Source organism: Prosopis cineraria, unplaced genomic scaffold (genome assembly GCF_029017545.1).
Source record: "Prosopis cineraria cultivar Desert tree isolate PC_DT_omini unplaced genomic scaffold, ASM2901754v1 PC12, whole genome shotgun sequence".
Lineage (NCBI taxonomy): Eukaryota > Viridiplantae > Streptophyta > Magnoliopsida > Fabales > Fabaceae > Prosopis > Prosopis cineraria.
In genome coordinates, this window is record NW_026555343.1 from 133,129 (window position 1) to 156,964 (window position 23,836).

The 23,836-nt window shown below is 31.3% G+C and overlaps 2 protein-coding genes and 1 long non-coding RNA gene across 5 annotated transcripts; 1 reads left to right on the forward strand and 2 right to left on the reverse strand.

The window, feature by feature from the left end:
• Nucleotides 1-3,155: 3,155 nt before the first annotated feature.
• LOC129287746 (protein RETICULATA-RELATED 3, chloroplastic-like) lies at nucleotides 3,156-5,122 on the forward strand. 2 transcript variants are annotated; one of them, XM_054923973.1, is made up of 2 exons: nucleotides 3,156-3,231; nucleotides 3,509-5,122. In XM_054923973.1, the coding sequence occupies exon 2, from the start codon at nucleotides 3,532-3,534 to the stop codon at nucleotides 4,600-4,602; it is 1,071 nt and encodes a 356-aa protein (XP_054779948.1). In that variant the 5' UTR covers nucleotides 3,156-3,231; nucleotides 3,509-3,531; the 3' UTR covers nucleotides 4,603-5,122. The 2 variants fall into 2 exon arrangements, with proteins under 2 accessions (XP_054779948.1, XP_054779947.1); XM_054923972.1 differs by lacking the exon at nucleotides 3,156-3,231 and adding an exon at nucleotides 3,238-3,388.
• Nucleotides 5,123-6,497: 1,375 nt separating this feature from the next.
• Nucleotides 6,498-7,898, reverse strand: LOC129287928 (uncharacterized). The gene is made up of 2 exons (XR_008587843.1): nucleotides 7,845-7,898; nucleotides 6,498-6,694 (listed from the first exon to the last, which is right to left on the reverse strand). It is a non-coding gene; the product is annotated as an uncharacterized LOC129287928 (long non-coding RNA).
• Nucleotides 7,899-9,370: 1,472 nt separating this feature from the next.
• LOC129287640 (histone acetyltransferase TAP1) lies at nucleotides 9,371-16,166 on the reverse strand. Of its 2 annotated transcripts, XM_054923860.1 has the most exons (9): nucleotides 16,008-16,166; nucleotides 15,665-15,750; nucleotides 15,055-15,115; nucleotides 14,367-14,402; nucleotides 14,073-14,256; nucleotides 11,274-11,379; nucleotides 11,046-11,143; nucleotides 10,386-10,479; nucleotides 9,371-9,734 (listed from the first exon to the last, which is right to left on the reverse strand). In XM_054923860.1, the coding sequence occupies exons 1-9, from the start codon at nucleotides 16,037-16,039 to the stop codon at nucleotides 9,655-9,657; spliced, it is 777 nt and encodes a 258-aa protein (XP_054779835.1). In that variant the 5' UTR covers nucleotides 16,040-16,166; the 3' UTR covers nucleotides 9,371-9,654. The 2 variants fall into 2 exon arrangements, with proteins under 2 accessions (XP_054779835.1, XP_054779836.1); XM_054923861.1 differs by lacking the exon at nucleotides 14,367-14,402 and having other exon boundaries at nucleotides 16,008-16,165.
• Nucleotides 16,167-23,836: the final 7,670 nt, after the last annotated feature.

Here is a 23,836-nt window from a genome sequence, read left to right on the forward strand (position 1 = left end):
AGGTAATACTTATATATTTAAACTTATATGCTTAATATATTTCTACCTAGTTAAATTATAGCAAGTAGATTATAAAGTGTTAATAAAATTAATAACAAAAATTTATTATTGTTGTGTTACGCAAGTGCATGGACTGTGACAAATAATAAAGTGTGAATAGAGTATAGTTCACATGAAAATTTGTATTAAAAATATGTTCAAGTAAAAGACATTACAAATTCAATTAAGTTGAGCATACTCAAAGTGTGATGGGTGCTTAACATATAAATTAAATGAGTGAAAAAGTATGAAAAAAAAAGAAATTGATTCAAGACTTTTTGAAAGTAATTAGGTCTAAAATTGTTTATCCCTCTTTATATTTCAAAAATATTCAATCAATCCCTATTATATTTTGCTTTTAATGATGAATTATGCTAGTCAAAGATATTAAATTACATACAAGTGCTCTTCCAAGCCTTCAAGTAGGTATTGATTTTAATTAATTCCTTAATATTTTAATTAACTAATTAAACTTCAATTTTCTTTGCAAATTCTATGTGATTATGTGAGGTTAATGAGTGTATTTCTACCTCATTAACAAACCCATCTATTCAACTTACAAACTTCAAGTTCTCACACAAATTTACCTAAGTTCTACACTCAAATTATCTTTTTTAAATATCATCTAAGTGAATCCAACATCTAAATGGTGGCCAAATACTTAGAAGCATTAAGTATAGAGTACAATTCACATAATCACATTATTAATCATAAATACAAAGGAGAAATGAGTATCTAATCCATAGAAAGGGTTTAAAATAATCTTAGAATAAAGGATTTAGCTATAAATGTTCATAAAACCCATAAGAAAATACAAATATATCCATACAAACATTGAACAAGAGGAAATGAAGGAGAATGGAGAAGAAGAATCAAAATATAAAGTCAAAATCTCTTTCAATATTCATATCTAAGCTCTATCTCTACCAAAATCCATGTCCTAGTACACTTAATGCTCCAAAATACTCTCAAGAAATCTAGCATGGCAGCTAAAGTAAAAAGTGGTTTATATATACTCCAAAATCTTAAATTTACTAGCTAAATAAAATGTTTCATTTTGTTATTGTGTTAAAAGTCGTGACTTTAAAATGACTTTGACAATTTTGCATTGTTTTTGTTATTAACGAATTGAACTTTTATGCACTTGATTTTTTCATTGAAAAGCCTTCTAAAAATATTAATAAAAGTTTAAAAATGCATCCAACGAAATCTTAAACCCAAATATCAATAAATTAACTTCAAAATATCAAAATAGAGCCATGGTTTGAATTTTCAAAACAATATGCATATTTTTCTAATTTGAATATTTAAAATATGCACAATTGTGCTAAAATATATTAAAAATTCAAGAAAAATGTGTTCAAATGATATGAAATTTTAGATGTTAACAATTATAAAGTGAATAACTTGTAAAAGACTAACATATCTTAATTTAATTGAAAATAAGCATATTAAATACATGGGCTCTATGATTGATTTTCTAACATAAAATTTATGCACCAGAAGTATCACTTTTCATAATTCATTCGACAATGTCTCCCATTTCTCAAATTTTAACATATAAAAAAGGATAAGACTTATATACTTATGTACTCTAAGTACATAAGTCTAACTTGTGTACTTAGTCTTATATATATTTAATACTTATATCTAACCAAATCATGATAAATGAATTTTAATGTGTTAATAAAATTGATGACAATAATTTATTATAAAATTAATGTGTTAATAACCTATGAGGAATATATTCTGTTATTTTTAAAATTTATTCATTTTTCAAGTTTTTTATTTTGAAATTGATTAATAATCAATAAATATATAAAAATCATATATTAATGTTATTCAACTAAAATTTTTCGAATCATTTGTTAACCAATTCAAGAGAAAAATCATACTTTCTCTAGTGAAAAAATATAAGTCATTTTTAGTTAAATTTTGCTACCTAATAAAGTAATTAATTATCTTTAAATTAACACCATCTTTTTATATTTATCCTTATATAGTAAAATATTTTATTTTAAAATAAATATAAAGTAATTTATTTATTATGGATACTTTTAAAAAAAGCACATTAATTATACTTTAAAACATTAAAAATTACTTGTATTTTTAAACATTAAATTTCTCCAAAAAAAAAACTTACATTTTTTAAATGATGGAATAAAATTTATGCCAAGGTGCACATGGGCCAGGCTACATGTAATATATCGTTTTTATGAAAAGCATGGACATTTTTTATTATTTTAATTTTTCTTAATTATCTCTAAAATTTTAAACAAGCCTTCTAATTTAGCTATAGGTACATACATAAAATGATAAAATGGATGTTCAAACAACAAATCCACGCAGTATTAAAAAAAACAGAGAGAGAGAGAGAGAGAGCAGCAACCACTGGGAACGAGGAAGAGGGGTTGCTAAACGTGGTGTGTTTCTCTTCATTTTTTCCCTACATTGCTTCTCCATGATAAATTTGAGTCATTGAAATTAAAATTAAATTTTAAAAAATTATTAAATTTAAATTTTTAAATTTAATTTAATGATTTAAATCTATACTGGTCTTTCTTCTGCTCTTCTTTACAAAGAAAAAAAAATCCAACTCCTTCCTAACTTCCCCACCTATTGTCTCCAAGTGCATGTTTAGAGAGGTTCTATATTCAATTTTATAAATCTAAAATCTTGGTAATTTATTTACCTATCTAAAATTAATTTTGATTAAAATATCTATACATTTTTAATTTTATTAAAATTAATTTTTAAAAAATAATGTTCAAATATTAATCAAGTTATACTCTCTCCGTTAAAAAATATAAAATATTTTTTAAAAAGTTAAATATTTAAAAATATAAAATATTTTTAATTTTTTGATGTGTAATCATTGTCTTTTTTTTAAAATATCTCTATTAATAATTACTTTATATTTATTGTAATATATTTAATAAAAAATATAAAAAATTAAATTAATTAAAAAATAAATAATTATATCATTAAAATGTGAAATTTAATTAAAAATATTTTATATTTTATTTTATATCTTTTAATGGAGGGGCATATATAAATTAATTTTTTTAACAATGAATTATATTTGATTGAAATCCCAAACGTTCCCAGTTCGGGCCTGAAACGCCACGTGCAACCCTACGGCTGGGAACATGGCGCATTCTCACTCCGCTTTCATGAGCTCGAAGCCCGCGGGTATAAGATTCCATCCTCCTCATTCGGTTGCGTTTTGACTATCTGTAGGGTTTGAACTTTCGAAGTTTAGCTTCCTGACCTCGCAGTCATACACACAAGCTCCCATTTGCTGTTCCTCCTCGTCCCAGATCTCAAATTCCTGATCTATCATCTGCCAGTACTTTTTTTTATTTTTATTTTTATTGCTTTTCATCTTCTTCGAATCCTCAATGGATGCTCTTGTTTTGAAGTTCCAATCTAGGTGATCTGATTTTTTCCTGTGTTTGCTCTCTTCCAGATCTAGGATCAAGTTGATATAGCATGGCGGCCGTGGCTCAGTTGCGGTTTTCTCCTCTGTCTGGGCATGACCGTTCGGTTTCGGACCGTCACGCACATCTTACCCGCCAAGTCTTTTCTTTCGCATCATCCCTTAACATTCAAAATCGCTCTCTATATCTCATCAATAGCTTGAAGATTTGTGATCACAACTTTCCGGAAAAATTGCGGCTTTCATACGCTGGAGGCGACGGCAGCAATGGGATTGGAGGCGGCGGCTGCGGAGGCAGCGGCGGCAGTGACGGGAACTTTGATGACTCGTCGTTGTCGTCTGAGGGCTTTGGTATCCTGGGTCTGTTTCTAAATGGATGGAGATCGAGAGTTGCGGCAGATCCACAATTCCCTTTCAAGGTTCTGATGGAAGAGCTGGTGGGAGTGAGCGCTTGTGTTCTTGGCGATATGGCTTCACGTCCTAATTTCGGATTGAACGAGCTGGATTTCGTTTTCTCAACCATCGTGGTGGGATCTATCATGAATTTCACACTCATGTATCTGTTGGCGCCCACAATGTCATCCTCTTCGTCGAGCCTACCTGCGATCTTCGCAAGTTGTCCCAAGAGCCACATGTTCGAGCCAGGGCATTACAACATAGTGAATCGATTTGGCACTTTGGTGTACAAAGGAACGGTGTTTGCGGCTGTGGGGTTCGTTGCCGGACTCGCAGGGACTGCAATATCAAATGGGTTGATCGCGATGAGGAAGAAGATGGATCCCGCATTCGAGACAGGGAACAAAGCTCCACCTACACTATTGAATGCCCTGACATGGGCAATTCACATGGGTGGAAGCAGCAATTTGAGATACCAAACTTTGAATGGGCTGGAGTTCATGTTGGAAAGGGGGCTTCCTGCATTTGCATTCAAGTCGTCAGTGGTAGTGCTGAGGTGCGTGAACAATGTTCTGGGAGGCATGTCGTTTGTCGTATTGGCGAGATTGACAGGGTCACAGAGTGTTGCTTCTGAGAAGCCTCCGGATGTGTTGGTTGCAGAGAAGGAGGGGTTGGAGGATGGGCAAAGGCAAGAGGATTTGGAGATCAACCAGTCGACATCGAAGTGACGGAGGAGATCATCTTTCATGATTTGTTTTGAGTGAAAGCCACCGTCTTCAGAATTGCCCAACTAGTCAAGAGATGAGGCTCGATAACACTAGTGTTATTCTTGGTACAAAATTAATGAAATAGGTCTAATATTTTAGGTGCAAAATAAAAAATATTGCTTATTTTGATGGCCATAGCAAATATGCAAGATGGAAGGAGGGGGATGGAGATGCAGAGCGATTTTGCAGGTTTGCTGGGGCTGACGGGTCCACCTGGCTATTCAGGTTGTCGTTTTGAGAAGAATAATGACAACTGTCGTTCAAATTTCAGTTGTTTCTTTCGTTTTCCCCGGAGGAAATTCCAACCATTCAGCAGCACTAGTATGAACAACTTTTTGTCTTGTTTTTTACGTAAACATTATTGCCGTGCCGGCTATGGTTTCTTTTCTAGGTGAGATTGCCAACTTTCTGCCCTTCCACCAACTGTTCTACTATCTTTCTCTGGGACTATTCATTTCACTGTCCACGGTGTTGTTCTTTATATCGCCTGCTTTTTTTTTGGGGGGGGGGGGGTAATCTATTGGCTGCTATCTTAGCAAATACCAGAATATTTGTAAAACTACTTGCCAAATTGTGTACTTTAAAACTGAGTAGTTTATTTATTTAGTAAATAAAGTAAATATAATTATCAATATACTCTCTCCATTAAAAAAATATAAAACATTCCCTTCATTAAAAAATATGAGACATTTTTTGAAGAATTTGATGTTAAAAAATATAAAATATTTTTAATCTTTTGAAATGTAATAATTTTTTTTCATAAGTGTCCCTATTAATAATGACTTTATATTTATTATATAGTGTTTAATAGGAATAAATATAAAAAGATAGAGTTAATATAAAAGTAAGTAATTATTTTATTGAGGGGTGAAATTTAGTTAAAAATGTTTTATATTTTTAAATGAAGAAAGTATATACATACATATATATTTAAAGGTAATAACTACTCTACATTTTTTGGTAATGAATATTTTTAGCGGCGCCTATGAATGATTATTGCTACTACAATCCTTTAAAAATGTTAATTATAATATTAATAGTATGTTTTACAACAGATGATGTATAAAAAATGGTCAAGAAAATAATGTATAAATTTTTTTTACATATGTTAATTTGATTGAAAATAAGTATTTTAAATATATAAGACTTAGGGCTTATTTAATTTCTGTTTTCAAAATTTATTTTTATTTTTTTAAAAGGGTCAAATGCATTTTTGCTCATGAACAATTCTTGGAAGAGTACCCAATCTAGTACCTTAAATTATTTGTTGAAGCATTTTTACTTTTAAAGTAATTAAATTGGAGCATCCTTTACCCTAGCATTAAATCCTCAAAAATGTTTATTAAATAAGAGTTCAATCCAAATTAGCTTTTTCTAACAAATATTTTTGGGGATTTAGCTGCAAGTAGAGGATGCTTCGATTTAATTATTTTAGAGGCAAAAATGTTTCAACAAAAACTTTAGAGTACTGAGTGTTTATCAAAAAATATTTCAAGAGCAAAAGTGTAACACACCAAATTTTTTTTTTTAATAATTTAACTCAACCATAGTTGGGTTACAGCCACCCAACACATTTTTATATCAATAATTTCGATATAAAATATTTTATAATTGGCTTCAACTCACACACTATAACATTTCAGATAAATTTTTACCTCCCACATGCCATTAGGCTAAATCACATTTGTCCATCCTTATACTCCCAACAAGTAAACTAAATCACATTTGTCCATCCTTATACTCCCAACAAGTAAAATAAGCAATTTAGTCAATTTTCAACACAAGCCAGTTATTTGGCCTTATAATCATGCCATTTTAACCAATCCAAAGTAAACCAAATATTAAAATTACGGTCATCCAAATTGTACCAAAAATAGAAATAGTTTGAAAGGCATGATTACATTTATATATTCATATAATTGACAATAAACAAAAAGCCCTAATATTGACAATATAACACATTATAAATCATAAATTAAATATCCAAAAGAGACAGTGGATCTATACCACTAAGCCTCTGGGACTCCTCCACGTGTCACTCGTGGCTCTTCTCCTGAAAATTGTTAACCACATAATGAGACTCAAAAGTCCCAGTAACCAAAGCCAATTTATGATAGTGTATACAAACAGTTAAGTGTGTGCTTACTAAGTGAGAATTAAAAATAATATAATTCCAACAAATATATGAAATATTATAATAAACACAAACAACCATCCTTATATCCCTCCATTAACATCGAGCCGTAGCCCTCACTCGGTGCTAAATTACCCGGCCAAAGGTAGATTAGCCCGAGCCCTTACAAACCACCTATTGAGCTCCAATAGGGGCGTACCATGTGGCACATAAATACAATAACAATAGCAAGTCTCCCAACACCTCCCACAATAATCAAACAAATTCATAATAATATTGCACAATTATACAATATTACAAAATTCATAATTTTCTCAATAATCACCCAATTAACATGAAGTAACACTGATCACAAATTAAAAGCATGGTTATCTTGTGGCTTTTTCAATAAATTATTCCTTAAAATTTCTCTCTCACCACAATCTTCACCAGTAATACAATCTACAAATAACATATTATTTATAAATATTAGTTTCAATTTTTGAAACTAATAAAATAATTCTAATAATAGAATTAAAAATATAACATAATTCTTAATCTCAATCTTAATACAAATCTATAGTTAATACTATTAAGTAAAATTTTTAACTCCTCTTTTAATTATCAATAAACATTAATAATCTAAAAATCAACTTCTAAACTAATTTTTATTATCAAAATTTTTTTTTATTTCATAAATTCGTACCTAAAATACTCAAAAAATAAAAATTAAGTCTCTAGCTTAGAATCATAATCCTATAGCAATAATAATTCATTTTTCATCCCAAATAATCATCTAAACCTCAATAAATCAACATATATTTTCAGATCTAGTTTAGAATTTGATCCATAAGCCACAGATTCAAAGATCATCAATAAATTTATACTCTAGAACATTTATTATACTACTGACAACCTCAAAAATCATATTTATTCAACATAAATTCATCCCTCTTCCAGATCTTAAATTTTCTACCACTACAAACTCAGAAATCAAAGAAAAAGGATGACTAAGAAAAAATTTTAGAACACTTACTTAGTCTTGAAAAGCTTAAAATCACACCCTAAATATCCTATTAAAAACTCTTACCTTAAAACCCAGCACCGGTGAATTTGGCTCACAGATGCTCTCTCTCTGTCTCAGCTTGCGCGCAGGAATGAATGAGGAAATGAAGGAAGGTGAGTTTTTATAAAAATTCAGTGGGTCCCACACATTTTTTTTTATTATTTCTTCTTCTCTCTCCCCTTTTTTTTATTATTATTTTATATTTACTATTCATGCGGCGCCGAAAGCAAATTCGTTTTCTCTTCTTCTTCCTTTTTTTTTGGCATACCTTTTCCCCTTTTTTTATTATAATAATAATTTAATAATTTTTTTAATTAATTTTTTTAATAAATTTATTTTTTAAAAAAAAATTTTTAAATTTAGAATTATATCTTAAATTAGATTTAATAATCATTTTCTACTAATTTTCTTACCTCTAAATATTATTTTTTTTTAAATTTCTATTAACCTAAATTAACTATTAAAATTTAAATTGGGATGTTACAAAAAGTACACTTTTATTCTTTTTAAAATGAAAAATAAAATTTTTTTGGATAAATGTTTTGAATTTAAATATTTTTAAACTGTTCTATTTTTTAATTTTTAAAATACACTAAATTTGATTTTTATAAATTGCTTTTAGTTATGACTAACTACTATTACATGCTATCATGACAATCACTCTATTGGTCATTTTCTTATCTCATTGTTTTCAAATTAAAATAATCAGACATAGTTTTTCATTTTTATGGTAAAAAATTTTTTTATTTTATTTTTTAAAAAATATTCTTACAAATAAAATGTAGAACAAAACCAAAACAAGTATTCCATGTGTCCTGAATTATAAAATAATTTGACATAAGATAATTTGACACTTTACTAACTTACTTTTTTAAAATGAAACTGTAAACTTTTAATAATACCCCCTACATGATTAATTATTACACTAAAATATCATTTCAATTATCTCTCTACTTAAAAGGTAATATTAAAAAAAAAACTTTTAATGAAACTTAAGTTTTTACAAATTGTCTAATACTTTTTTTGTTAAAAAATGTAAAACATTTTTTAAAAAATTAAATATTTAAAAATATAAAATATTTTTAATATTTTAAGATATAATCATTACCTTTCTTTTTAAAATATCCTTATTAATGATAACTACATTTATTATAAAGTGTTTTAATAAAAATAAATATAAAAATATAAAATTAGTTGAAAAATAAATAACTACTTTATTAAAAGGTAAGATTTAATTAAAAATACTTTATATTTTTTAACGAAGAGAGCATTTTGAGAGACAAAATTCCTTTAAAATTATCTTATAATTTAAAGCAAAAGGAGTACTAAGTATATATGTTTTTTCCCCTTAAAATAAATAGATGCAATTTCAATCTGCAAAACAGCCAAGGCAAATCGATGTAAACATATCAGTGCGCACGATATACAAGGAAACAAACATCAAATGTTGATAAAACTTTTTTTTTATTTTTTATTTTTTATTTTTTGGGCGGGGGGGGGGGGGGTGGGGTTTGGTGGGGAGTAAAATACTGGAACCCTGCGCCACCGAATAAGAAAAAATTTTGCATGATTGTGGAATACAGTCTTCTCACTGCCTGCAGATTCAAGAAACTGCGAGCTATTGAACAAAAACCAAAAAATTCAGAGAGAAGGGGAGGGGGCAAAAAAAGAGAAACAAAAAGAAAAAACCACGACCACACCAATAATTGCAGCATTGATGACAAATTTTTTATACTCGCAGATCTGTTGGGTTCCCGCCTTCCTGGACCAAGCTGCTGTTGCCGCAACGTCAACCAAGGGAAAAGATGCGAAAGCAGGCTTTGCAAGTTCGAAATTAGTACTTTGGGTACCAAAACATGCCTTTAATGCCCTCAGGATCAGGTTCAAAACCTAAATTGCGATAAAATTCCACAACTGCATGTAATGAAAGAAAGCCGAGTGAGACTCCAGCTTTGTATTTGCTCCTCAAGAAGGAGAATGAGATTTCAAACTTTCAATTAATACTAATGCATTTATTTTCCAGTTAAGAAGGAATGAGTAAATTTAAGTTGCATAAGAACTATTTACACAAGGACTAGTACTGGTCAGAATTGAAGTAACAATTGTGAAGAGAATGGAAGCGGAATGAAAATCCTGCAGCAGTCACAAACTGAGGCAATGAGACTACGTATAATTCAGAATATTCCCAAGCGGAGGTTCTTTCAGAAAGTTATGGAATATCTATCAACTTAGGCCGAACCACAAGATAACTTTGAATTGATGCCACATGCCAAACGTATTGTCCATGTTCATGTAAGATTCAACATATGTTTGTTGTTGAAGGCCTAACATAACCTTCTTTTTTTATCTGGGCATGGGACCGATTACAAGACATAGGTAGAGTTTATTTAAGTTTTTGGTGAAGTACAATAGTGTAATGCAATTCATGTAGCTAACCCTATTTAAAAAGATAAGGCTTGTTATTATTGTTGACTCCAGAAACATACACACTAGCCTGCACTAAACTTGGACCACATATCGAACACCAAAAAACATTATGCATTAAGGTTGTTAATATTGCTATACCTTGACTATCTGCAAATAGAGTTATATTTCCGATGTCTCTTTGCAGAAGAGCCCGAATCAATTTCTCTACAAGCGCCTTACCAAGGCCTTGGCCCTGTACATCAACAAAAACGTAACTAAGCAACTTTAATTCATATATAGCCAAAATTACTTGTACTTCTGAACAAAACCAGGATCCAAGACTAAATTGACTGGAAACTTGAATTGGAATAATGTTTCTACAATTCACCCAAGAAGCTAGAGTCAAGCATGCAACCTGGCTTCCTTTATATTTAGACACACTTATTAAACCCAGCACACTCTCCCAGCAGACAGCAGAAAAATACTGGTTCCCAAAAGACATAATGATGGTTAAGAGCATAGCCCCCCCCTTTTTCCTCTTGCTCTTGCTTTTTCCTAGATTAACATTTTTAACTACATAATCTAAATTATACTTCGAACTGTGCACTGCAACATTGCATTAGGAAACATACACTCCCTACAAAACAAGATCGGCTATCAATATAATCCTAATTCAGTCTTTACTGTGATTACTTCATTAGCCTAGAATACAAGACAGAAGCATTTGAGAATTTGCACAATTCATTAAGAAAGTGAATCCTCCAATAACTGGTCAAAAAGTCTTTGATCAGAAATCCATGTTCAGTTGACTGAAAATACCTGATAGCTAGGATCAACGAGGACATCCCATATTGTAGCATTGAAGGCATGGTCTGATGTTGCACGGGCCACGCCAATTAGTTTCTTCTCATTTTCCTCTGTCAAATAACTTCGCCAAGTACACTAAGATGTTCTTCAAATAGGTTTAGATACTGACAAGCATAAAGTACAAGCTCAGCCAACTAATTGATTTAATGGGCAGACACTGCAGATGTCATATTCTCTTACCTGAACCTGAACCAGTAGACTTTCTGATGGAATGCAGTGATGCCACCATATAGCTATTCTTCAAGGCAGCAGCTAGTTTTGACACAGGCCTCCGAGGCCACCCCACCTGCAAAAAGTGATAAAATCACTCATTCTGCTGACTACCTCTTAGACAAAGTGACGAATATAATTTGTTAACTTTAAATGTCCATTATTAGAGCCCAAAATAAAAGATTTGATACTTGTGAATAAGCAATGTAAAAATAAGCAGACTTGAACTAGATGTTGGTCATTCTACTTTTGAAAATAAATAAAGAAATAAGTACTAATTCCTAAATCTTGTCATATGGACAATCAAGAGATAATTTGTGAGTGTGTTCTTGTCTAGAATGGGCTTCAAAACATTCTTAACAGTAGTTATCCTAGGAGTAAGCATGGAGAGCTTGGTCTGGCATGGCTATGTAGAAATGGGTAGGGCTAGGCCAAATGAAAATTTGTAGCTTTGAGTCCAGCATGACTATGGAAATACTAACATCTTGTGAGAGAATATGGCTAAAAAGATAAGGGAGGTTGCAAAAGTAGTTTTGGGAGAATCAAAAGGTTTTGGTCTGAGAGATAAGGAGTCTTTGGTGGTGGAATAATAGTATATAGGATAAAATCAAACATAAAAAGAACTATTTTAAAGCCATACATTTGTGTAATAATGAGGAAAATTGAAAAAAGTATCGTATGGCTAAAAAAGAAACTAAGAGAGCTGCAAGTGAAGCTCGTTCTAAAGCTTTTGAAGAATTTTATAAGAGTCTTGAGACAAAGGAAGGAAAACGAAACATTTATAAAATTGCCAAGAGTAGGGAAAGAAAATCAAGAGACTTAGAACAGGTAAGATGTATAAAGGACGAAGAGAGAAGAATTTTAGTTACAGATGATGAAATTAAAAACAGATAGGAGACTCACTTTTCCAAACTTTTCAATGATGAAAAAGGTTCGTCTAGTAACTTGGAGGATTTAGTAACCCGTGAAGGATAACAAAATTTGTCATTCTATCAAATAATACGTGATAAGGAGGTAAAGGAAGCTCTTAAGAAAATAGCAAAGCCAACGGACCTGATTGTATATCTATTGAAATGTGGAAATGTTTAGGTAAAAAAGATATGAGAAGGTTAACTAAGTTATTTAATGTAATTTTACAGTTCAAGAAAATGCCTGACGATTGGAGGAGAAATACATTAATTCTTATTTATAAAAATAAAGGGGATATTCAGAATTGTACTAACTATAGAGGGATTAAACTCATGAGCAACATAATAAAATTGTGGGAGAAAGTAATTGAGTATAGGTTGAGATTGGAGACAAGTATTTCTGAGAATCAGTTTGGTTTTACGCCAGGTAGATTGACTGCAGAGGCGAATTATCTATTAAGGGAATTAATGAAAAAGAATCATTGTAAAGATAAAGATTTACACATGATTTTTATTGATTTGGAAAAAGCTTATGATCATACACCAAGAGACGTGCTTTGAAAAGCCTTGAAAAAAAGGGAGTATGGATTACTTATATTAAAGTTATACAAGACATGTATGAGGGGGTAAAAATTAGTATAAGAATGTCCAGTGGTCAAACAAAGGACTTCCTATAAAAATTGGACTATATCAGGGATCAACTTTGAGTCCTTATTTATTTAACTTGGTCCTAAATGATTTGATAGAAAATATTCAAGGAAAAATTCTCAAATGTATGCTTTTCGCGAATGATATAGTTCTTAGAGCAGAAATAAGAGAAGAGAGTAATTGTAAACTTGAATTATGGAAGAAGATATTGGAGTTGAAAGGTTTCCATTTGAGTAGGAGTAAGATGAAATATTTATATTGTAAATTTGATAACAAACTAGTCGACAGTAATTTGGAATTGAAATTCAAAGATTAAATTATACTTCAAGTGAAAAGTTTAAATATTTGGGTGCCATTATTCAAAATGATCGCAAAATCAATGGAGATATTTTACATAGGATTCAAGTTGAAGGGTTTAATTGGAGAAAAGCTAAAGGAGTTACTTGCGATCGTAAGGTGCTTAATAAACTTAAAGAAAAGTTTTATCATACTGCTATCAGACCGGCTATGTTATATAGTAGGGAATGTGGGCTTTAACTGAACAACAAGAATATAAAGTTGGAGTAGCAAAGATGAGAATGTTATGATGAATGTGCACACATACATGTAAAGATAAAATTCAAAATGAGCATGTATACAAAAAAGTAAGGGTAGCACCTATTGAGAAAAAAATAGCAGAAAATCGTTTGAGATGGTTTGATCATGTACAAAGAAGACCGCGAGAGGTACCAATGAAAAGAGTGAAACATAAATTTTGAGTCCGGTTAAGAGGGGTAGAGGAAGGCCTAAGAGAACACTCTTGAAAGTTGTTGAACGCGATCTCTTAATTAATAATATTTTTAAAAGCTTGGTAAATGATAGAGCACAATGGCGTCATGCAATCCATATAGTCGATCCCACTTAGTGGGATAAAGGCTTGTTGTTGTTGGGTCCAACATAACTCAATCCTCTGCCTTTTAGAAAAGATAATTATAGGAATTTTACATAAATTTTTTATTTTTGTGGGTGGCAAGTTGCACTTTTATGAGAACATATATGAACTTAAAAAAAAAATTGAAAAAGGAAAAAGAAAAATGGGGCCAAGTTTTGGGCCAAGTTCAAGATTAGGTCTGGTTTTCTGATAGGCTAAGATACGACCCAGCCCATTTTCATCACTAGCTATTAGATAAAAAATTACACCAACATTCAAAAAAAAAAAATTATTTACACTCACCTTATCACAAAGGGCTTGAAGATCATAAACATCAATATCTCCACCTGAAGAGAAAATAATTTGTTCAATCGTTCCATCAAGTTCAGTCTTTTCTACAAGGATAAACTCTTGAGGCAGAGAATCATCATCTTCTTCATCTGTTGAGGGTGAGTCAATGACTTGTGTTGTGTTATTCTTCAACAATCTAAAACGAAGGAAGTCAATAGCCTTTTGATGTTAGAGGTTGACTAATAATCAAATGACTGTCTTTGCATTTAACAGCAAGGAATACATATATTATCAATAAAGGAAAACCTTTTATGTTGATATGTTGTAAACTCTCTATAGTGACTGCATAAAAATAAATGTGCATAAAATTGTGAAAATTCTGGATGCCAAGGCTACAAAACGGAATAGAAAATTTAAGGACAATATTAGTCAGTTACAAGGACAATTTTTCCCAATACATAAGGGTGAACTGAAGAATAAGGACCTGATCTCAAGTTTTTAATAATGAAAAAGGATTTTGGAGATTTGTCGAAGATAATGACTATGGAAATGATTATAAAAATAGCATACGATTTTCCACAGGCAAGTTTCAAAACTTTTTCCAAAATTAAATTCTTTGAAGATGACCTGGAAGAGTTAGGCCCTATAGAATCACTGCTTAATCTGTTATGTATTGTGGAAGTGTCTTCAGAATCTGTAGGCAGAATGTGTAAGCAGCTTGAATTTTGGATGGCAAAGCTTAATTTTTCAAGAGATGAAGTGCTAAATCAAGCTTTTCATATGTATATATATCTATGTATGCATGTATGTATGTTATGTATAATACAAGAATAAATCCATTAGACAACAAAGTATTTCTTCCTTCTCTTTTCATTTATGACACTCTGCACATTAAAGATGTAATTTTAGTGCACAGAAGGGGTATCCAAAAGCAGACAACTGCACCAGATGATTACAAAAAAAAAAAAAAAACTGCATGATTTATTGAAGGTACCCAGTTTTTATTGATTCCCAGAATCCAGCCTTGAGCTGAAAAGTCTTGAACTTTCTACTTGCTGCAATGAAAAGAGAGAATGCCAGGGTCAAGGTATGTCAGCAGGTTTAAGTAACAAAATTCAACCATGCTACTCTTGCACTACTCAGTTACACAAGGAAAACTACTGAAAAGAAGGGGCTACAACCTACAGGTCATAGCAGAACAAGCATAAAACGTACGAGGCAGCTTATAGGAAAGCCTAAGATGTTGTCAATGGAAATCTATCCCTGGGCTGAGTCAAACTGGTTCGACTTTAAAAGCAACAACTCAACAAGATGTCCTAATATGGCCTTGAGATCCAGTCGAACTATTTTTTACGGTCCAACGTGTGATGGCAAATTAATTAAAGTTTGGCAGTATTAACTTAGACTTTTAACTTGAGTGACAACCAATGGATCGCAGATTCTGCAGAAAGGGCGATATTTTGTATACAATCAGCTGAATTATTATATGCAAACAGAAAGTATAGATATAGATGCTTCAATACAACTAAGAATAATAAATAAGATGTTCGAACCGTTCAGTGGATGATGTTATTGTACTGCGCAGACAGGCGAGTCAAACGTACCTCTTGTAAACCAACAATTTAGATTAGAAGCAACCACAAATTGACCAGACACTTGATAGCTGCCATCGAAGGGAACAACCGATAACCTACGACATATAAACTAAGACGTTGGCATAGGGAAAAAATCATTACACGCCATACACTCAAAAATAAATCAGTAGCGAGGCAACCCAGGTAACAATATTGTGACGGAAGCTGGAAATACATAGTAAGCATAAATATTAGGAAGATTGAAGTTAAAATTAGCTCATGATAGAGGAATTTGAGAATTGGGAACAGGTGAAGCTGGAGTAGAAACGAGAAACAATGGACATAGGAAACCGAAGACACGAGAAGAACTCACAAAGAAGGCCGGACTGCATCGAGGGTTAACATTTTCTAGTTGAAGAGGTGTCTGGGAGCCTAAAGAGGATATCTTTTTGCTTCCGCACTCCCACCACGATTTTTGCTGGGGACTCGCGAGTCGCTACCGCCAAAAATTTCCATTTCTTTTGTTTTATTCTTTCCTTCTTTTTTTTCTTTTTTTAATGAAACTATCAATTATTCAATTTCATTCTAAGCAACAACGCAACTTATGGCAAAACAAATACAGCCCATAAAAAATCAAGAAAAAGGGATCTTACATAACTTCGCGACCTTTAAGTAATTCCAGTTCCTGGACTGATCTTAATTTCTTTAGCAGACAAAATTGGACTTTTACGCAACTTTAATCTTCAACAATATCTGAACTCGGTTGAGAATACTGAACATTTGGAAGATCTTGGAATTTCTATCTTTACATATGAAGTGAGCTACTGTAACAGTAACGAAATACATGACATGCATGTTTCCTAATTTTGTTCACCTTGAAAGAATGTAGAAAGTGCCTACTCCGGTACTCCCATCTATTAAGCCCTCTACTCGCTAATTTAGCATTAATCCAATTTTCAACACCGCTAAAAAAACCTCCTTGAACGAATCACAAATGAAGAATGAGTGTTTAGAACTTCTCATTTTCACCATTACATGACATAACAGGTGTACGGGACAATCAATATGACAATTGTGCGAAACCGATCCCATCCTAACAAGCAGGCTATTTTTTGTGATCAACCATTAAAAAAAGAAATGCTTTGGTATATTGAAATTGTCCCACTTTAAAATGGGTTTGATACATCCGGTACCCTACCCTTGCGGTCTCTCGTACTCAAGTGCCACATGGATTATCCAGCCGGATGCCATTATGAAAACTACGTTCAAATTTGCTCTTCAGATTCCTTAGATTTCTCCAATACCAACTCACGTGATTGGCTTCACCATTTTCTTTATGGCTCCAGAGGAATCTATAACAAATTTTACTCATTTTCTATTTTGCGAGGCAGGAGAAAGATTTAAGACCAGTATAAATACTTGGATATCAGCCTACAACGACTACCATAAGAAAGAAAATTGGTATAATAAGCTCGACAACCATTTTTATTTTTATTTTTTCTCTATTTTACAGGAAAAAAAAAAGATTAAACTTGCTATTCTTTTAGGCTAAAACATGCAATTTTCTTTAGTTTTTATACATATTTTTTGATACAGTAAATTATTTTAGATTCAATTAAAATAAAATAAACTATAAACACCTAATTTACAATTAAAAATTCAGGCCAAAAGAAATATTATAAGATATGCAAATTAATTCTCTCTTATTTAAAGGATAATGGTTAAACAAATTATTTATTATGCTTGGAGACGGAGGGAATAAGATCTAGTTAGAACGCAGATGAACTCCGGCTGATGATCCCTCGGTAATTGAACCAAATCAGAGACAACAGGCCGTAAAAGGATCTTCCCGGCGTTGACTTTAAGGATGGGGGTAGACGGAATGTCGGCTTATTTTCCAAATCCCGGCACTTTGTCGATTAAGGCGGATTCTCTAACCAAGATAAATAATCCTAATTTCGTTCGTGTCTGCTTTATTCCCGCCATACCAGTAAATAATTCACTCTCCCTCTTTTATATGTGGGTGTGATCATTAACTAATGTCTCGTTTGGTACAGTAAAAATAATTTTGATGAAAATAAAAATTAAAATGGAAGTGAAAATGAATGTAGATATGGAAGTAGATATAAAATTTAAAAATATATTTGGTATGTTTATGAAATTAGAAATTTTTTTATTAAATATTAATATTAAAAATATGAAAAGACTAAAATGTCCCTCATCTCAAAAAAAAAATTGCCCCAGCCCAGATCATCTGAATCAAAATAAAGTTCAAACAAACTCTAGGTCCCTCATCCCAAAAAAATTTGCCCCAACCTAGATCATCCGAATCAAAGCAAACTCTAGGTACAAGTAGAAATCAATCAAATACATTTATGCAAAAATCATGATCCATCAAAAATTACAAATGCAGCCTCCATTAATGATTGATTCAAACATGTGGAAGCAAGGGATGGCACGGAGGAAGATGACGACATCGTCGAGGTTTTGGAAACTCATTGCCCACAGCAATGTTGCTGCCATCGCTGAGGACTTCCTTGGATGCGATGGGGTTTCAATCGTCGACCAGATTGTTTCGAAAGGAAGAACCGACAAAGTGAATCTGTGAATAAGAAAACCCAAAGCACCCTCCACAACTTCTCTCTATAAATTGATAAGAGAGGGGGAAGAAGACAAAACGATAAGGAGTGGTGGAAGTGGAATCAATGAGGGAGGAGGTCGTTGATGTTGGAAAATGAGCGATGGCGGCTAAGCAATAGAGTTCAAAGATTGAACATCGAAGGTCGACCTTCACTGTTGATGCTAAGGAGGTTGGCATCATTCACTTGTGAGAAGGTGTGAGGGGACAAGAGAGAAAGGGTAAAACCTGAAATAGAATATCTGGAATTGCAAAACTGACTTTTTTTTATAGAACCCAATTCCATCAATTTTGATGGAAATGATTTCTATGTGGAAGTCAATTTCAACTTCATTTTAACCAACCAAGTATAAAAAAAATTTCAATTTCATCTCCATATCCATTTCCACTCTTCAAATTCTACCATACCAAATAGGCCCTAAGGGTGGATTGTGGATACGTATTTGCAAGAAGCAGAGTAATTGACCACTCTTACAAGCATACGAGATCATAGTATTAAATTATTTGAAGTATTTTTGGTATTGAACTTTTAGAGAAATTACACTTTTATTAATTTAGATAATTAATAGTTCGAGAAAAATAAATAAAATAGATAATTGATAAAAATCTAAATAATAAAAATAAATCAATAAAACAATAATGATAAAAACACAATCTTTTAAAACGTTGGAGTTTAGGACCTACTCTATAAGTTGTTAGTTTCTACCCTTTGAGTTAACTTTGATCAATTATAATGACAACTATTTTTAAAATGTTCTAATATTCTCTTAAATTATTAGTCCCTTCTTAATTAGCATTGAATTCGTTCCCACAATATCCAAACAACTAATTAAACCTTCTTAATTAGCATTGAATTCGTTTCCACAATATCCAAACAACTAATTAAACTGTGAAATTATAGTTTAAGTCACTACAAATTTCTAAAACTATCCCTAGCTCAGTTATTTAGATTATTTATAAATTTAATTAAATGATGACCAATCATTAAATCAACATGAAGAGCAAGAGAAATAAATATAATTAAAAAAAGTAAAAATATTCATAAATATAAATACAACGAGTCAAAATAAATAAAGTAAAAAACTAACTCCCCAATTAAATTGCATCCCTACCCTAACTGGATAATTTAAAAATACATAATAAAATTAAATAACACCATTCTAAAATTTTCAATCATAAAAAAGATCACAGAAAAAATTAAGGAGTAGAAAAAAAATAATTATAATTTATAGAACTCCTCAATGATCTCGTTTTCAGCCTTTAAAATGCTTCTATAAGTTTCAAATATCTTAGAAAGAATTTTTGAGGTATTTAAATAAGTGATTGGATCACTCCACTCTTGATGGAGGGGATATTTATAGTGAAAATGAAGGTTCCTTCTCTTATTCCTAATCAATGTGGGACTCTAATGTATATATAATATTTAATTGCGTGCTGTACCCAGAATATTTAGTCTCTAAGCATATATTTACGTGCTTGTACAATTGCTTCCTACGTTCCCTTCCTTTGTGTGTGTGTTTATATATATATATATATATATATATCTCTTTTCTTTCTTTCTTTTTTTATTAGATTTATTCTTTTTCTCTATAAAATATAAAAATAAAAAAATATGAATAAATTTTGTATTAAAATCCCTTTCTATTTTATAATTAAGTGATGAGAGGAAAATATATAACTATTAATTAAATGAAAGTGAATCTTAATAAATATAATCAAATACAAATTAAAATCTATACCTATTTAATTATAAAATATACACTTATTAAATTTCTCCACACTTAGCTTGTTGCTTGTCCTCAAACAAATACTTTTGTGTTTAGCCTTATTCCTAATATAAGTATATCAAATGTAGAACCTTTGCTAAAAGCACTAGTAAAACTTAATTGTATAACCAACCTTCCAAGTTTTAATATGAGAGAAAAAGCCAATAATTCTACTAGTATCACCACAGGGAGTGAATTTAGGTCGGATTGAGTATTTATCTATAAAATGAATTTGTCTATACCTTTAAGCCTTACCTGTTTTTTTTTTTATGAGTTAGTGCAATGGGGTCACCATTCTTAGCTATTCATAAATTGCCTTTCTTTCTTAAATAATCCTTAGGTCTTTTTGAAGCGAACCCTCATATTGGTGATACAAGAGCCTGGTTACTCAGACTTGAGAAACTTTATTAGCATACTCTTGATACTTACTAAGCTGTTTGACGCAAAGGCTGATATTAGTGATGAAGGTCCCCGGTTACTAGGCCCAGTTGGTATCAACGGAGTGGGCACTCAACATTTTTTCTTTTTTTTTAAATCATTTCCCTTTTTAATTACTTTGTAAGGCGTTAGCTTTTCAAGTATAAACATAAATAAATGGGATAAATAATTCATGCATTAAGTATAATTTTGATAAACTCTTATGGTGTATTGGTAGCCTTAAATTCTTTCTTAAACACGTAGTTATCTTTAGTAGTTATAACAAAATAAAATAGTACAAAAGAACAAACAGTTTTAAAAATAATTCAAAATTTTTCAAAATTTTTAGAATTAAGGCCAATTACGGCATATAAATTACTAAAGAAATTATAACAGCATAAACAATAGAAAATTATCATGATATACCCTCCCCCACACTTAAATTTCACATTGTCCTCAGTGTTTTGTAGAAAAAGATAAAGATAAAGGAATTGAAACTCCTCTGGTTTGGTTTGCTTTGATGTGACTCTAGTAACCTTTAAGAAGCTTTCTTTTAAGCATTATGATCTCGCAATTCATCTCAGAAGGAGTCTTAATGATCAAATAAAATTTTATGAGAATAATAGATAGTAAAAAAATTAAAATAACAAAGAAAAGGAAAAAAAATTAAAAAAATTGGGTTGCCTCTCAACAAATGCTACATTTAATGTCTATAGCTAGACTCTACTGCAAAAATTAAGAGATGTCCTTTAAGTATGGTAGGAATCCTTGTCCTCTTGGATCACAAGACACCTTCCTATCCCAACTAACAATCATCCTCCCATTAAAGAGGGTTCTTGCTCATGAGCAAGGGACTTTTTAATTTGACTCCAATATATGAGTGCTTGAACTTTTGTGAGAACTAGTGAGTAGATCTTTAGGATGCTGTTGTAGCTTCTTCCTTTCTCCATTGCTAATTTCCTCCTCTTTATTTTCTAAAGTATATAAGGGAGGGTCCTTTGAATATTTCTCCTCTTCCTGTGTCACCTGTACGCTACATAAAAATTTCTCAAAAATAGGGAGGCTAATAGCTTTAGTAAATTTAAATATATCTTTTTCCTCATTTACTTTGAATATTAATTCTTCTTTAGGCACATTAATTACGGCACCCCCAATGGCTAAAAATGGTTTTTCTAATATAAGTGAGACATTCCAATTATCCTCAATGTCTAAAATAATAAAATCTGCAAGAATATAAAGTTTAGTGACTTTCATTATGACATCTCAACTACATCATATAGATATTTAAGTGATCTATCTACAAGTTGAAGAGTCACATTGATTGGCTTGATATCTGTTATACCAAGTTTCTTGCATAAAGAATAAGGTATTAAGTTAACACTAGCACCTAAATCACACAATCAATTTTAATAATATTTAAACCAATATCAGAAGGAATAGTAACACTTTTTAGATCTTTCAATTTAAGTGGTAGCTTTTTTTTTAGAATCGCATTGCACTCCTCTGTAAGTGTCACTGTGGCATATTCTTCTAACCTCCTCTTGTTTGAAATAAGCTCCTTGATGCATTTGGTATAAGCAGGCATCTTTACTAATGCCTATATAAGAGGAATATTGATTTGAATTTTTTTAAACATCTCATGGAATTTTTTAAAGCCTACATTTGGATCCTTTTTTTTAGGGTGCTTAGGGTACGGAATGGGAGATATATAAGGTTTGGCTTCAGAGGAAGATTCCTTACTATTTTGTAAGATAATTGCCATAACTTGCTCTCGTAAATTGACTTTAGTATTGCTTGGAAGTTTATTTTGACTCTTTCCAGTAATTAAGCTAGTCAAATTGCTTATTTGAGTCTCCATATTCCTCAAAGAATTACTCATTTGAGATTCCATATTTTTTATAAAAGCTTGAGTTGAAACAACTATTTGTCTTAGTTGGTCAATCTCTTAATTAATGTTTCTTCATGCTATTCACTTGATAAGTCGCCATTTGAGCCAAAGCTTCCTCCAACTTCATTGTATGATCCTTAATTATGTTTCTTTGTTGTTGGAAGCCTGGCTGTGCTTGAGACCCCTTGAGCAAAGGAATTCTTCCAAGAGAAATTTGAATGATTTTTTCACCTTGGATTGTGTGTGTTAGAGTAGGGGTTATTCCTAGGATTAATTCGAATAGTATCAGTTCTCATATAATTAGCCTCCTCCACATAGTCTTCATCACAGCCTATATGAAGAGAATTATTAGCAGAAGAAAGGGAATTAACAGAACTAAAATTTTTTAATAATAAATTTAATTTCTTTATTAAATCCCATAGTTCATGTGAGACATATGATGTAGAAACTTCATTAACCATCACCCTCCTTCCTCGAATTGCCTTTTACCTTGAATTTATTGCTAGCATTTTATATCCTCTCTTTCTTCAACAGTCATGTTACTTGGATCACCTCAAGCTGCATTATCAACTTTTGATTGGTATTTAGCATTCAGCCCATCATAAAATAAAATCTATCAAGAGTATGCGTGGAAATTGGTGATGAGGAGATTATAACGTTCCCAAGCTTTATAGAACAATTTACTATTTTGCTGTGTAAAGAAGTGAATCTTGTCCCTTAATTTTGAAGATTTTTGGGGAGAATAATATTTTAATATAAATTGTTCATACCTCTTCGTCCAAGAGCTTATGGAAGCTTTTGGTAGTCACAAAAGCCATTGATGAGCTTCTCCCTTTAAACAATAAGGAAAGCAACGCAACTTTAAATTGTCATCTGATAGATTATTTAATGATAGTGTATCGATTACCGCATAAAATCCAAGGCGTTTTTAGTTCAGTGTTCGTTGAAATTAGTTAGCGCATTTAAGTGAATATTCTTAAATTCATAATTACGCGCTCTCGTACTCAATTGGATGCATGATGGGTTAGATGTGATAAATAAGCATTGAATATCTTTAAATGTAATAGGTGGCTCTGGAATAACTTTGTCACCCATCTTTCTTCTTCTTTGAGATCTATTTTTCCTATAAAATTGTTCAATTTTTAGGTTAATAGGAATCAAATTTAAGTCACCAGAACCTCTTAGTTGCATAAAAAAATAAATAATTAAATAAATTAATTAATTAAAAGGGAAAAAATTTAAAATTAAAATGAACTAAAAATTAAGTAGTTAGTAAATTCGTAACTTCCTCGATAACGGCGCCAAAAACTTGATCACTCTTGCAAGTGTATGAGATCATAGTAATAAATTACTCAGAATATTTCACGTGTCAAACCCACAGGGAAGTTGCCTTTTATTAATTTAGATAATTAATAGTTTGAGAAAAATAGATAAAATAGATAATTTGTTAAAAATCTAAATAATAAAAATAAATTAATAAAACAATGATGATG